We start from the raw sequence: 15,004 nt of genomic DNA on the forward strand, positions 1-15,004 counted from the left end.
CAGAACAGCGAGATAGATTGAGGGGAAACTTCACAGACCTGTTCACCATGAGCTGGGGATGCGAGGTTGTTGAATAATTGATGTCACGTGGTTCGGTGGCCATATTGGATTGAAGAAAAATATTAAATAAAGTTTTCTCTGGAACTGCTTATCCGATCGAAGCAAAATTTACAAAATATCATCGAACAGTATAACTGTATAGAGTGGGGAAATTATGATGTCATAGGTCTCGTGGTGTGGCAGCTATATTACATAGAAAAATGAACCTTATCCAATCAAAACAAAACTTCACACATGTAATCCTCTACCCAATCCTAGGCAGAAACCAAATTTTCAATGCCATAGATCGTGTGGTTTGGCAGCTATGTTAGTTTGAAAACAGAAGTTTTTTTTAAACCTTTTTCTCCAAAACTACCTAACTGATCAATATGAAACATGTTGTGTTACATATCCAAGGGCAGTGGATCACAACTATAAAGATTCACATCGATCGTGATAGTGGTTGCCGAAATATAATTTTTTAATACTTTCCTTGAAACCAATGTGAAACCAGTGAATGGAGGCCACACCCTGTGACTGATGATGTCATTTTTAAGTCAAATGTATGCAGCAAGCACAGTGGATCATAACTGCAAAGCCTCCCATCAAAAGGCTAAGCTGTTTCAGAGGGGAAATTTTTTCAATATGATCAACTTGGCATTGGGAATATTTTTTTTGAAAATTTCAACATCATCAGTCACATGGTCTCGAAGCCATGTTGGACACAAAACCTTATAAGATCAACGTGAAACTCCAAAAATCCGATCGGCCACCCATTCTCAATTTGATTTGATAAAGAGGACATCGTGGGTCAGGTATCCGATTGAAGCGGGGCGGCATGGTTTTCTTCTCCACACCAAAAATTTCACAAAATTTTGACCATAGATGTGACTACTCATGTAGAATGTTTGTGTGATAACTATGATGTCATAGGTCATGTGGTGTGGCAGCCATTTTGGAAAAAAGAAAAACTTTGGACCTTTGTATCTCCGAAACAGTCCATAAAAAAATTGAAACTTGCCACATGTGAAGTACAACCCAAGGGAAAGAACTGTAATTTGTTTGATGATGTCATAGGTGGCTTCATTATGATATCATAATTGCAAGTGTCAAACGCTTTATCCGATCAGTGTGAAAAGTTTTGAGGGTTATCTTGGGCTAAATTGTAATTGGCAAAAAAATTGATGATCTCATCGGTCAGGTGGTTCGGCAGCCATATTGTTTTTAACATATAACCTTCAAAAATCTTCTTCTCTGTAACAGCTGAACAGATCAAGGCGAAACATTACAGGTATAATCACCTATCCATGAGGAACAAAAAGTTCTCCACCTATGATGTCATAGGTCACATGGTTTGGCAGCTATGATTTGTTGAAGAATAAATGGTTGACAATATTCTTCTCCAGAACAGCTTGTCAGATCGAGGGGAAACTTCACTTACATGTTCCCCAAGCCTAGGAGATACTAGTATGTTCACAAATAATTAATAGGTCAGATTGTCTGGCAGCCATATTGGTTTGAACAAAATTCTTTAAAAATATATTTTTCATGAACCGCTTCATCAATCGATGTGAAACGTCACAGTTATGGTCGAGTTGACATGTGGAATATATTTTTTAAATTTCAACCTGATCGGATGCATGGCCTGGCAGACAGTATTATTTAATATTTTAAGTCTGGGTTCAGAGATTTTAATCAAACTTGGTACAAGTATGTATAATGATGTAATAATGTGGGTGGAGGCATACTGGTGATGTCGAAAGTTGTCGTTCTACTTTTGTATGCTTTGTCGAGGCTCGTATAAGAGATAATACACATAACATATAACAAGGGGAGCAGGAGACAAGAGTGTGGGAGAGGGAAGCACAAAACAGTGGGGAACAGAGACATGAGGAGATCTGTGGAAGGTAGAGGGATGGATAGGGGTACACGGGGTAATCAAGATGGACACTGCAGAGACTTACAGGAAAGAAAGCAGGTTATTTGAAGGAGGTGGATTCAGGTTGGATTAATGGGGGTAGAAAAGCTCATGGTTTTTGATGGGGGAAGATATGAGATGGTGGTTAACAGCTGTTTTGAATACCTGGAGGGAAGAGTGGGATTGAAGAGAGTGTGAGAGTTTGTTTCAGAGGCGGTAAAAAAGAGGAATGAAAGAGTGAAGGTGAGCAGTGATGCTTGGTTTTGGGAGTTTCACCAGAAGGGGTTTTTGGTGGACCTTGAGTACCCTGCGTAAATATAGGGAGGGGGGGCAGAGCACAAACACAGCTGGGTGGGCAAGGCCAGAGCGGAGATAGTAGAAGACAGAAAGACCACTGATCTGCCTGTGGTGATAGAGTGAGAGACCTAAAGACTCAGCTTCATCACTGGAAATGTCATTGATCCCAAAAGCCTGAGTTTCCACAGCATGAAACAGAGCTCGGTGAGATTTTTTTATTTCGATTTTCTCGTTTTGTATACAATTTTGAGGCTTGTGGAGAAGCTCTAGTATAGAATGGATCAGAATGTAATGGAACAAAATACACCAACACCTGGGTTAAAGGACAAATTAGAGGCAGACTTGGATAAATAAGGGATGTTTGGAAGAAGGGGGCTTTGTAAGGACACAATTGGGAAACAATATTGATACAGGTGTAAACTCGCAGGATGGAAAAACTGAAAACTTGGAAAGAGGTGGGCTTTGGAAGGGAAGAATGATATTTCAGAGACTCAGAAAGTGGTTCCATAGGTGGTGAAAAGAGGAACAAGTGAGTAGAGGTGAGCAGTGAGTCTGGGTTTTGGGAGTTTCACCAGAATGGGATTACAGGTAGATTGTGTGCACTCTGCAAAGTACCTGGAGTTGGTGGGGGGCGGGGGGGGAGAGTCGGACAGATAACGGGAAAGACTAGAAAGGTGCAAGACCAGAAAGGAGGTGATAGAAAACAGCGAGACCACTGACCTGTCTGCGATGTAAAAGTGATGGACCCAGAGACTGATTTTCATTGTGAGAGATTCCAATAATCTTAAAGGCCTTCTCTTTGCTTTCGGAGCTGATTCTTTACTTGCTCCACATCTCTGTGATCTCCTCGAACTTCCCTTCCTCACCTCCATCATAGATACTCTCAGATATTGGTAAATCCCTTGACTGTTCTTGTGTAAATCTTGAAGAAAAATAATCATTTTTGTTTGCAAAATCACAAAATCTTAACATGATTTATTTGCTGTTTGTGGGCAGGTTACCACGTGTCATGGGAACAGCCAGGGCAACCTGGGAGTTTGGAGAACCGGATGCTGCCAAGCTCAGCAAGAGACCTCATCATCACTGGTCTCAGCCCCCTCATCATCTATGCCATCACAGTTTCTGCTCAGACTGTCATCGGGCAGGGTCCACCTTCCAGCGCCACAATCTCTTCTGGTGTACCCCCTGGTATGAGAGAAGAGACAGGAAAACCAATGATCGGACTCGAGCCTGCCACCTAGCAACTGAAGCTTAAACACAAACCTCTCCCATGGTGATTTGGACACGAAAACACAAAATAATAAAGCCAGCATTCGCCGTACCCACCTGTGCTCTTCGTCCAATTCACCATCAATCTATTGTGATATTCTGGTATACTTCCATCTCCCACAGAACTTCCTGGTGCTCCAACAAACCTGGCTATCTCTAATATCGGGCCACACTCAGTCATACTACAGTTTCGCGCTGGTTACGGAGGCAAGACCTCTGTTTCCAGGTGGCTTGTAGAGGCAGAGGTGGGTCATAAGAGCTATCAGGCCACAAGAGAAAACTATTGATCAGCACATCAGTTTCTAGGTTTTGGTTTTATTTTCCATAATTTTGTCTGCTTCCTCAAAGATGTCCATAAAATGTTCATATACGAGTAGACACCAGGTATGCAAAACTCTCTAATGGTAACCTAGGTGTAGTTGCATGGAAAGGCAGACATACTGTAGTTCTTTACCAAAATATGAATCCGTTTGCCCTTCACTAAATTGGTAACAATCTTTAGCTACTATCTAATAAGTATAATAATTACGCTGATCCGGTTCATTCAGGAAATGTGATGAGGAAGTAAGCTTACGCACCCATTTCCCTGCAGGTTAAACATGAAGAGGAGACTGAAGGATGGCAACAGGTGTTTGAGCTCGCAGGTGGGCCAGATGCCCGCTCAATTGAGGTGCCTGGCTTGGCTCCGTTTACTCACTACAGGTCAGCAAATGCATTCAGCTACCTGCCTTACATAATCTCACACAACATATTCACACCTCACTAATTCTAACCTGTGTTGTGTGTGAATGTAGGTTCCGAATGCGACAGACAAACATCGTAGGCACAAGTCCTGCAAGCCATCCCTCACGGCATGTGCAGACACTTCAGGCTCCGCCATATATGGCTCCTGCAAACTTAAGTGTGCATGCATCCGGCAAGAATTCTCTTCTTCTTCGTTGGGCGGTAAGACCTCATATATGAGGAGAACTTGTAGCATTAAGCCTGACTCGCGAATAAAAACCGAGCACATCACTCAATATTTTATCCACATCATAATCTTCTATGGACTAGGCAATAGAGACAGTGACAGCCCTTGCTTCAAATCTTCACAACCAGATTTCACAGAATGATTAGCACCTTCAACGTTATTCTAATGATTGGGAAAAAGGGTTAATGTACACCCCATAATAACTTTCATAATGGCACCTATCATGGGCGAGTCATTGTCATAAAATGTAATGGTTGTACCCATGATTTACGACATCAATATTTAAATATGCCTTGTATCATTAACACCCCAAGATATTCGGTGTTCTAATCGAAAGTATACATATTCTTTGAGGTCTATATTCTTCCATTCACTATTATCCATAAAAGGTTACAAAATAATGAAAAGTTCCCTTTGCTCTGATCACTAATCTTACATCATCCTCCATACCCAAGCCTCTCCCAGAATCTTCATACAATGCGCTCCCAGACACTGTGGGATACCGCTTACAATACAGACATCTGAGAGCAGTAAACAGGCGTCCAGATGTTGCAGAAATGACTTGGGTAAGCATAGCACTTGCAGGAAAGGTCAGCCAGTCAAATGAGCTCGGTGGGCTGCAGAAGTCTGGATCAACAGAAGTGCGAAGAGAGACCAGGAAGCCGGTTGGAAAAAAGAAATCGACAAAGATTGAAGTGCAGTGGGTGGTGGTGACGGACCGTTTGGAACGAGAATTGAAATTGGAGGGTCTGCAGCCATGGAGCTTGTATGAGCTGAGGATTCAGGCCTTCAACTCCATCAGTGCAGGACCATGGGGCCAGCCTGTGAGGGGAAGAACACGTGAAGATGGTAAGGGTAATAGTCGAAGAAAATTTTTTAAGTTATAGTATTTCCTTTATTGGAGCATGATCTCGGGCGAGGTTTTCCTCACTCGAGTTGAAGATTGATATCAATGAACACTTAAGGATCTGCATGTTTGTTCCACTCTGCCTTGTTTAGACAGTGGTTTATGGTACTACCCAATGGGAAATATTTGCTCTCGTATTTGACTGCACTTGCTCTCTCTTTGTAATTTCACATATTCTGTCAGTGCACTTCAATATGATCCAAACACAGTGATGACGTCGTTGATAATACCATGCTTTTCTGTTTTACATTTTTTATTGAATAAAACAAGCTTGAACATTATCTCCTTTAGTTCCATCTGCTGGCCCTGAAAACATCTCAGTTGTGGCAACTGGACCTCATACCTTGCTTGTCACCTGGGGTGCTATTCCTGAAGGAAGTAAAAATGGTTGGATCCTTGGCTATAAGGTCAGACATGATCTTGCTTGACAAAGAACACCAAAATGCTCACAAGCTCCTATATCTGCCTCCCAAATACACGTTTTCACAACTTCTCAGCACAGGTCACCAAAGTAAAATGCTCTCCTCTCTCCTTTTATCATCTCCTCAGGTCCTCACCAGCAACCCCGCTGAGCCAGTACCTCTTCTCGACTCGGTAGCAACGGCAGCCCAGGAATCCATTGTGAATGTTTCTGGTCTGCAAGCTGCCACACTTTATAAGTTGACAGTTCTAGCTTACACACAAGTTGGTGATGGTGTTCCTACTGATCCTGCTGTAACCTGCCACACAATGGAGGATCGTATGTCATTCACTGATAATATTTTTTCACAACATTACTGCTTGCTGTTATGTTTGTTCAATAATGAGACGAGATAATGTTTCAAGTACAGGCAATAACTGAGCAGTGGCTCAATCAACTTTTTCCATCTGAAACAAGATTGCTAATGCAGTATGCTACTTTATCATAACTGAAGGATTGTAAAATGTGTGTGCCAACATGGTGAATCTAACAGGGGTGGCATATAAGTAGTGCAATTGCTTTTGAGCTGTTGAGGCTGGGTTCAAATCAAGTGCTTCCTGTAATGTTTCTACGACGCCTGATGTGGCGACGTCAATTGCATGTATGGCAAGGACCACAGGTGAACAGGGAGGTGGGGAAGATGTGTCTCCGGTTGGCCTGAGGTTCACTGCCAGGTGTCATGGATACTGTATGCAGCAGATATACTAGGATTGCAATAATGTTTGTGACATTGAAAGAACCCTGTGTTGAGATGAACACAACATGTGGATGAGGGTTATTTTGGGATGGACTATTGGACTTGAGAGCAATACTCATTCTGAAACCACTGCAACCATCCCAGGAGTCTGAAAAAGGAATCATGTGAGTACTTCTTTGTTACATCTGCCTGCAATATGCCTTTGTTTGGCAGGGTAGGTGAATTTGCAGAAGGTGGTGATTAAAAAGAATGTACTGAACGACTAGAGTTCTATTTTGAAGCGAACATTAGAGGATTTGAAAAAAGAACCCATCCTGCCAACAGTGTTTTGGTTGAAGATGTATTCACTGTTTAAAAGTCTCACTCAACCAAACGGTCTCTCCACAAAGACATTTCAGCAACTGACTAAGTTGGGTAAAGACCATCTCACGCTGAAACCATTGATGATTGCAGATCGCTACCGGTTTTACAACCTTTTTCATGGAGACAGGGAAAATGTGAATGCATTCTTAGAAGAGTTGAAAAAACTGTTTGAACATTGCGAGTTTAAGAATTTATTATTTGAAGCACTTTGGGACAGGCTCGTATGTGGCTTGAAAAGCAGCAACATGATTATGAAGCTACTGATGGAGAATAAGTTGACACTGGAGAAGGCGATGGAAATATCAGGCAGCATGGAAGTGGCGGAATGCCATACAATGGAGATGGGGGATGGATCTCAAAGCTCGCCATCCGCAGTCAACCTCATGAAAGGTCCAAAGGTTGGACAACCTGATAAGGAATGCTTCTGGTGTGGCAAACAAAATCACATGGTCGATGTTTGTCATTAATCTTTTGAACCCTCGCGGCCGTTTTACCAGCCGCTATTCAAACCACCACATGCCCAAGCAGCTGGATTTTTCTCCAGGGAGTCGAAAGTTCAAGGAGCTCTAAGTTCAAAAGGTTCAGATGTTGGAATGCCATATGTGCAAAAAAAAAAAAAAAAATTAGCCACCTCGGTAGGAAATGCCATTGTGGCAGCAAAGTGAGATCTGCAGTGCAGCCGGAACAACCTAAGCAGAAGATAACCTCGAAGGTCCAGTAGATTGGTGGAACAGCTGATGTAGAAGCTGCGTCTGAAATGGGGACGAGGAGAAACTACCCATCTTCACGTTTTGTGCAATGAAACCCAAACCAGCTACTGAAAGGTTGACATGAAAATTGAAGGAATGGATCAATGCATGTCCAATGCCAAGAGAAAGTCTGCAACCCCTTTTCCAATTTTTCACCTTTTGTTGCCTTATAGCCTGGAATAAAATTGCATGAAATCAGACTTTCTCCACCTTTATTTACATATCGTAACCCACAACTTTCAGGTGGAAACAAATTCTACAAATTTCAGAAAATTAATTAAAAATACAAAACTAGAATATCTTGGTTGGATAAGAGCCCACCCCCTTATCATAGCAATTGTAAATGAGCTCAAGTGCAACCAATCACCTTCAAAATCTCACACCAAGTTAATTGGCCTCCACTTGTGTTAAATTGTAGTGATTCTAATTGTTTCAGAATATAATTAGCTGTTCCTGTAGGTTTCCTCTACTGGGTAGTGCATTTCACAGCAAAGACTCAACCATGAGAACCAAGGAGCTTTCACAAGACCTCTGGGATAAAGTTGTGGAAAGTAACAGATCAGGGGAAGGGTATAAAAATATTTAAAGTGCCTTGAATATCCCTTGGAGCACAGTCAGAACAATCCTTAAGAATTGGAAGGCAGTTGGAAACACCAATACTGTGCCTAGATCATGCTGCCCTTCCAAACTTTTGCAACCAAGCAAGGAGGACACTGATCATGGAGGCCACTAAGAGGCCAATGGCAACTTTGAAAGAGCTTCAGGCCTTTATGGCAAAGACTGTCATTTACTTTGTCATTGATTACTGTGTACATGTGACAACAATTTTCCAAGCACTCCACACGTCTGCCCTGTATGGTAGGGTGGCAAGAAGGACGCTGTTACTCAAAAAGGTCCACCTGGAGTCCTATTTGAGGTCAGCAAAACAACACTCCGGAGATTCTGAAGCCATGTGGTAAAAAGTTTTATGGACTCACGAAACCACGATGGAACTTTTTGGCCAAAATGGAAAACTTTACTTTTGACGCAAACCCAACACAGCACGTCACCCAAAGAACACCATCCCTACTGTGAAGCATGGTAGTGGCAACATCATGATATGGGGATGTTTCTCATCAGCAGGGACTGGGGCACTTGTCAGGATAGAAGGGAAAATGGATGGAGTAAAATACAAAAATCCAGAGGAAAACCTACTGCCTTCTGCAAGAAAGCTGAAATTTGGACGGAAGTTCCCTTTTCAGCGTGACAATGACCCGAAGCACACAGGCAAAGCTCCACTGGAGTGGCTAAGGAACAAAAAGATAAATGTCCTTGAGTGGCCCAGTCAAAGCCCCTGACCTAAATCCAATCGAAAATCTGCAGCATGACTTAAAGATTGCTGTCCATCAACACTCCCCAAGTAACTTGATTGAGCTTGAACGGTTTTGTAGAGAAGAATGGGCAAATATTGCCCAATCAAGGTGTGCAAAGTTGGTGGAGACATATCCTAACAGACTCACAGCTGTAATTGTTCTTTAAGGTACTTAAACCAAGCATTAACTCAGGGGGTTGGACACTTATCCAACCAAGATAATCGAGTTTTGTATTTTTAATTAATTCTTTGAAATTTGTAGAATTTGTTTTTCACTTGGAAGTTGTGGGTTACGATGTGTAAGTATAGGTGGAGAAAGTCTGATTTCATGCAATTTAATTCCAGGCTATAAAGCAACAAAAGGTGAAAATTTGGAAAAGGGGTGGAGACTTTCTATAGGCACTGTAACTGTACACAGGAGCAGTCTTGTCAGGAACATCAGAAACACTGTAGTTGGACAAGTTCGCACAGCTGCCGTTGTAACCTGTAACCTAACAGCTTGGATGTGAAATTGAAAACCTACACCAATGGCGAGGTGGAGGTGTGTGGTTAGTGGATGGTGAAGGCCAAATATGAAGAACAGAGCATCTGTCCGTAGTGGCGAAGGCAACTGTCCCTGCTCAGTTCGAAAGGTATTGGTTGTCAGAGTTCAATTTGAACTGGGAAGGTGTCAAAGCTTTGGTGATATTACCACCCAAACAGCCAAAACTAGAAAAAGTTCTGAATCTAACATTCTTCCTAATTAAATTAATTTGCTTCTTACTTTAAAAGTTTTTAATAACATTTTAAAAAATGCTTGATTTGCCTTATTTTTCCATTAGGAACACCCCATGTGTTGTTTGTCTTCATCGTTATCTCTTCCTCTTCTTCTTCACTCGGGGGCCCTCACAAACCTGTGTAACTCACAAATGCTCAGTCCAATGACCACCCCCTTCCCCCATACCTACAGCACTACTTTCCTCCATGCCTTCAACAACTCCTCATTCACCCCTCCCGTGATGTCTGACTCTGTACATCTAAATTTGGGATCATGAGATGTCCGGTTTGCAGAGGTTGCCTGCCTACAACCATCAACTCCCCTTTACGTCCATTAATGGGGTGAAACCCCTCCACGTCAGTACGCTCATCGTCTCCGAAACAGCCACATCCTTGCAACCCCACCCTTTCTTTTCCCATTTAATTGGTACTTGTAGCACCTCCATTTGGGCGAGAGGTAGTAATTTCACACATCAAAGAGTGTTGAGTACCCAATTCCTTATGGATCGTGCTCATTGTCACAATTCAAAAATATATATCCTCAGATTGAAAAGGAGGGTCTCATGTTCATATGTGGAGTTGGAAAGTTTCATAACCATCTTTTTTCACATTACTTCACCTCTGTCACTGATCACAAGCCTCTCGCACTCATTCTCAATCCCAAGAGAAGTATTCCAGTACTTGCTGTATTGTATTTTCAGAATTGGGTCATACAACTGTCTGCATATTGTTATGACTGGTTATCGTATGAGTCAGCAGAATGCTAACGCTGATTGGTTTCCTCGTTTTCCCCTGGGTGATCAGGTATTTTCTAGAAACATTTGTTTTGGATGGCTGAGACAAATCGGCATAATTATAATCAAATGCAGCATCTGCCAGTCTCCGTAGAATTGATAGATAAGGCTACTCATATGGATCCTGTGTTGGCCCGAGTGATCTATTTTGTGCAGATTGTTTGGCCTGAGGACAAGAGATCACCTGAATTGATACCGTGTCGTGTCTGGAGGGAACAGTTAACTTCTGTACAGGGCTGTTTTCCTGTGGAGTGGATGTGTTATACTCAGGATAGAAAATAAATTCTGGAGAGTCTCCATGAACATCATCTGGGTATGGTCCAGGTGAAGTGTATGGTTACCAACTATCGATGCTGATATTGAGCAAACCGGGAAGAGATTGGAGTCATTGTTGTATCGTGGAAGCTAGAAGACCCAAGGTGGTAAACCTATGGGTGTGTCCAAATCGACCTTGGCGGTGAGCTCATTTATATTTTGTGGGCTCCGGTCGACGTCGTCACTTCCTGTTGATGTCTGATTTGGCCTGAAGTATTTCGAATGAAAAGCATTACTGTGGATAATTGGATAAAGCCATTGAAATTCTGTGGTTCGTGTTTGCTCAGCATGGATTGCCTGAAGAACTGGTCACTGATAATGGCCCTCAATGAGTGTCAGAAGAATGTGAGCATTTCCCACAGGCGATGTACCTCGTCTTGTTTGAGAATTTTAACATTACCTGCGGTGAATGGCATCAAGCACATCAGCACTCCTCCATATCACCCTCAAAGTAATGGGAGCATGGAGAGGTCCTCCAAATGTTTTGTTTTTTTCATCAAGAGACACAGTAAAGACACTTGTGATGTGGATACAAAACTGGCTTCGTTTTTGTTGGCTATAACACGACGCCTCACTCGGCAACCAAATGCATGCCAACAAAACTGATGTTCAATAGGGAACTACGAACAAGGTTAGCACTGGTTAGACCGAGTTTAGGTCACACGTTACAATGGCAACATCCAGCTCACCTTGTACTTTTGGTGTTGGTGTTCCAGATTTGGTTAGGAATTAGAGAAACCATTAGGATGAATAGCATAGCGGTGTTGTTGTATGGGTGTTATCTGTTAGGCCCCGTGACGTATAATGTGTGGGTCGAATACTACATCAAGAAGCGTCATGTGGAGCACCTCAAATACTTGTCTGGTTCTAAGTTTTCTGACGAAATTGTGAGTCTGCTCAAACAGGAGGTAGTCTCACCCATGGTGAAAATTCCTGATGGCTTTACTGGCGTGGTTGAATCGAGCAGATCTGGCCACAATAATGCTGTGCAGGGTAAGTTGCCAGATTCGCAGTCAGTTTGAAGAACAAGTGGTTAATACACCCCCTGTATCTTAGCCTCTTCCTGAGCCTAGGTACCCTGCTCATGCTAGACGTAAACCACAGCATCTGATTGAATCCATGTAGTTATCGGGTATGATAGACGATATTGCTTGTGCTCATGGTGTGGAGCCAGACAAATGTACCATATATCAGCGGTATATCTAACTTTGTCATTGATTACTAAGTTACATTTTTTTGCTGGTCGGGTAAAGGTGTCAGGTCAGGTTCGATCTGTGACCTGCTACAGGTACCATGTAAACCTGTACTAACCTGTTCCATGGTCGGGTTGTCGGCGACTAAACTGTCTCCCCCACCAGGTTTTCTGGTGAGGAGGGTGTTTGGATATGGACACCCAGCAGGATTAAAAACAAAACCTGTCAAAGGGCGGAGGAGCTCCTTGTGAGCCAACGGCCATCCATATCTAGTGCCCAACTGTGTCTGCAGACGTCCTCCTGCAGTTGGGTCACTTCTTATTAGGAGGTTGGTGGCAGGATTTGCTCTCCGGCCACTGTAAAACCCTTCATTCCGCAAAACGCAAAAAAATCTGAAAACCCACTCCGTGGGAGTACCTCCTGTGCAGCTTCCCTTTGCAGGGCAGCTCACCGGATGACGGGATTGGGGCAAAGCCTTCGGGACCCCCAATCTTTGATAGGAGGGAAACCACGGGGTAACATCCCTGGGTCAGATTGCGGGAGAGTGTGTCGGAGTGGTGCTGAGGTGTCGTCCACCAGACGGCGGTCTCCTTGGGTTAACCTGAGGCGGTCCCTTCGGGTGGGTGCCTGGAATGTCCTATCCCTAAGAGAGGATGATCACCTGTCTCTGTTATCATCTGAGCTCAAGCGTTTGGACATCGGGATTGCAGCTCTCTCTGAGGTTCGAAGACCGGATTGCGGAGAGATAATGGTGGGTGGTTACACCTACTATTGGTCTGGTCGCTCTGATGGTTACCATACCCAAGGAGTTGCTGTAGCTGTGTCCAATAAGCTGACCCCTATGACAATTGAGATAACACCGGTCAACGAGCTTATTATGAGATTAAGGATTCGTCACTCCTTAGGTGTCATTTCCCTGGTCTCTGTTTATACTCCGACTGAGGCGAGTGATCTCACCGTGAAGGATGCATTCTACGCCACACTCGAGTCTGTGGTTGATCAGTGCCCCAGACGAGATACACTTCTAGTCTTGGGGGATTTCAATGCATCGACTGGAACTGATAGGGACGGTTATGAGATGTGTGTTGGTCCCCATGGGTCAGGAACTATGAACCAGAATAGCACTAAGTTCCTTGACTTTGCAAGAAGTCATGGACTTAGGGTGGCTGGTTCATGGTTTCAGCGCCCACAAGCTCATCGCTGGACTTGGTATTCCAACGCTGGCGGTGTGGCAAAGGAGATTGACCATGTCCTCATTGACGGTCGTTGGAGGATGATCCAGAACTGCAGGGTCTACCGGAGTGCTCAGTTCCTCAATACTGACCAGAGGCTTGTTGTAGCAACTCTAAAGCTGCACCTTAAATCCTGGAGAATGGTACCATCCCAGCCGAGGCTGGATGTTGCCAAGCTCAGGGATGAGAGAGTAGCTGAGGAGTTTGCGAACAGGCTGAGTGGACACTTGGGGGGTCTGCTGCTTTGGGGGGTCCTGAAGAGTTGTGGAGCGCCTTCAAGACCACCGTCCTTGATGTTGCCGGTGGATGCCTTGGAGCTCACCGCAGGGCAAAGAAGAATTTTGTCTCTCAAGGGACACTAGATACCATTGACCAGAGTCGCAGGGCCAGGCTGAATGGCAGAGCTGAGCTGTTCAGGGAGCTGAGGCGTAAAACTGTACGTGCACTGAGGGTGGACAAGGAGGCCTATGTGCGAGGAATCTGTGAGGGGGTAGAGCATCACCTGTGGACAGGTGATTCTCGTCCCGCTTACAGGGGAATTCGCGCATTACGTTCATCCAAGCCCATCCCTCGGAGCACTACAGTTCGAGCAGAGAGTGGTAGGCTCTTGACAGAGGAGTCTGAAGTGAAGGCCCGCTGGGCCGGTTACTTTGAGTGGTTGTACCAGGCTGATCCCCCAACTCTCGAGTTGGACGTCAAGGGTGTTACAATCCCTGTTGCTGACCCTCGAATCAACTGTGGTCCACCATCGCTTGTGGAAACACGGGCTGCGGTGAACCAGTTGAAACGGGGCAAAGCTCCAGGGATCTGTGGCATCCATGCCGAACTTCTCAAGGCTGGTGGAAATGCTGCACTCGTGTCGTTGCATGCAGTTTTGTGCTCTGCCTGGAACACAGGCATCATCCCAACTGACTGGAAGAGGGGCCTTGTTGTCCCTCTCTGGAAAGGGAAGGGTGATCGCCAAGACTGCAACAACTACCGAGGGGTGACGCTGCTCTCAGTGCCGGGCAAGGTCTTTGCTCGGATAATTCTCGATAGGGTTCGCCACCATCTGCTTGAGCACCAGCGGCCAGAGCAATCAGGCTTTACACCAAAGAGGTCAACGATTGACCGTATCCTTGCACTTCGTGTCCTCACCAAACGCAGACGAGAGTTTCGGCAGGGGCTGCTTGCAGCCTATGTTGATCTCTGTAAAGCGTTCGATTCAGTGAATCGGGATGTCCTCTGGAGGATTCTTGGTCTTCGTGGGGTGCCACCAAAACTGATCGATCTGATGTCTGAACTCTACTCTGGTACTGAGAGTGCTGTGAAGTGTGGTGGTACCATCTCTGACTTATTTCCAGTTGTTACTGGAGTTCGTCAGAGATGTGTACTTGCCCCCACACTTTTCAGCACTTGTATGGACTGGATTCTAGGGAGGATGTTGGAGAGATCAAGTTGCGGTGCGTCATTTGGGAATGTCAAGATCTCGGACCTTGACTTTGCAGATGATGCAGTCATCTTTGCGGAGACTTTAGACATCCTCTTGGGGGCCCTCGAGGTGCTGAATGAGGAGTCGGAGCCGTTGGGATTATGGGTTTCTTGGGTCAAAACTAAGATCCAGGCTTTCGGTGACATCTTGGATGCTGCTGTCCTGTCTGTGTCTGTTTGTGGTGAGGATGTTGAGGTCGTGGAGAGATTCACTTACCTTGTCA

At 44.3% G+C, this 15,004-nt stretch overlaps 1 protein-coding gene across 2 annotated transcripts in view; it reads left to right on the forward strand.

The window, feature by feature from the left end:
* The window catches only part of LOC147024664 (protein sidekick-2-like), a 656,949-nt gene that overhangs the window by 551,957 nt on the left and 89,988 nt on the right, over positions 1–15,004 (forward strand). For both annotated transcript variants that reach the window (XM_085884787.1, XM_085884788.1), the window contains exons 21-27: positions 3,251–3,442; positions 3,647–3,768; positions 4,116–4,225; positions 4,318–4,468; positions 4,949–5,342; positions 5,692–5,807; positions 5,950–6,139. In XM_085884787.1, coding sequence (XP_085740913.1) covers positions 3,251–3,442; positions 3,647–3,768; positions 4,116–4,225; positions 4,318–4,468; positions 4,949–5,342; positions 5,692–5,807; positions 5,950–6,139 — 1,275 coding nt within the window. The remainder of the gene's footprint in view (positions 1–3,250; positions 3,443–3,646; positions 3,769–4,115; positions 4,226–4,317; positions 4,469–4,948; positions 5,343–5,691; positions 5,808–5,949; positions 6,140–15,004) is intronic.

The sequence above is a fragment of the Eptatretus burgeri genome, chromosome 6 (genome assembly GCF_056783735.1).
Source record: "Eptatretus burgeri isolate ZD-2024b chromosome 6, Ebu_testis_v1, whole genome shotgun sequence".
Classification (NCBI taxonomy): domain Eukaryota; kingdom Metazoa; phylum Chordata; class Myxini; order Myxiniformes; family Myxinidae; genus Eptatretus; species Eptatretus burgeri.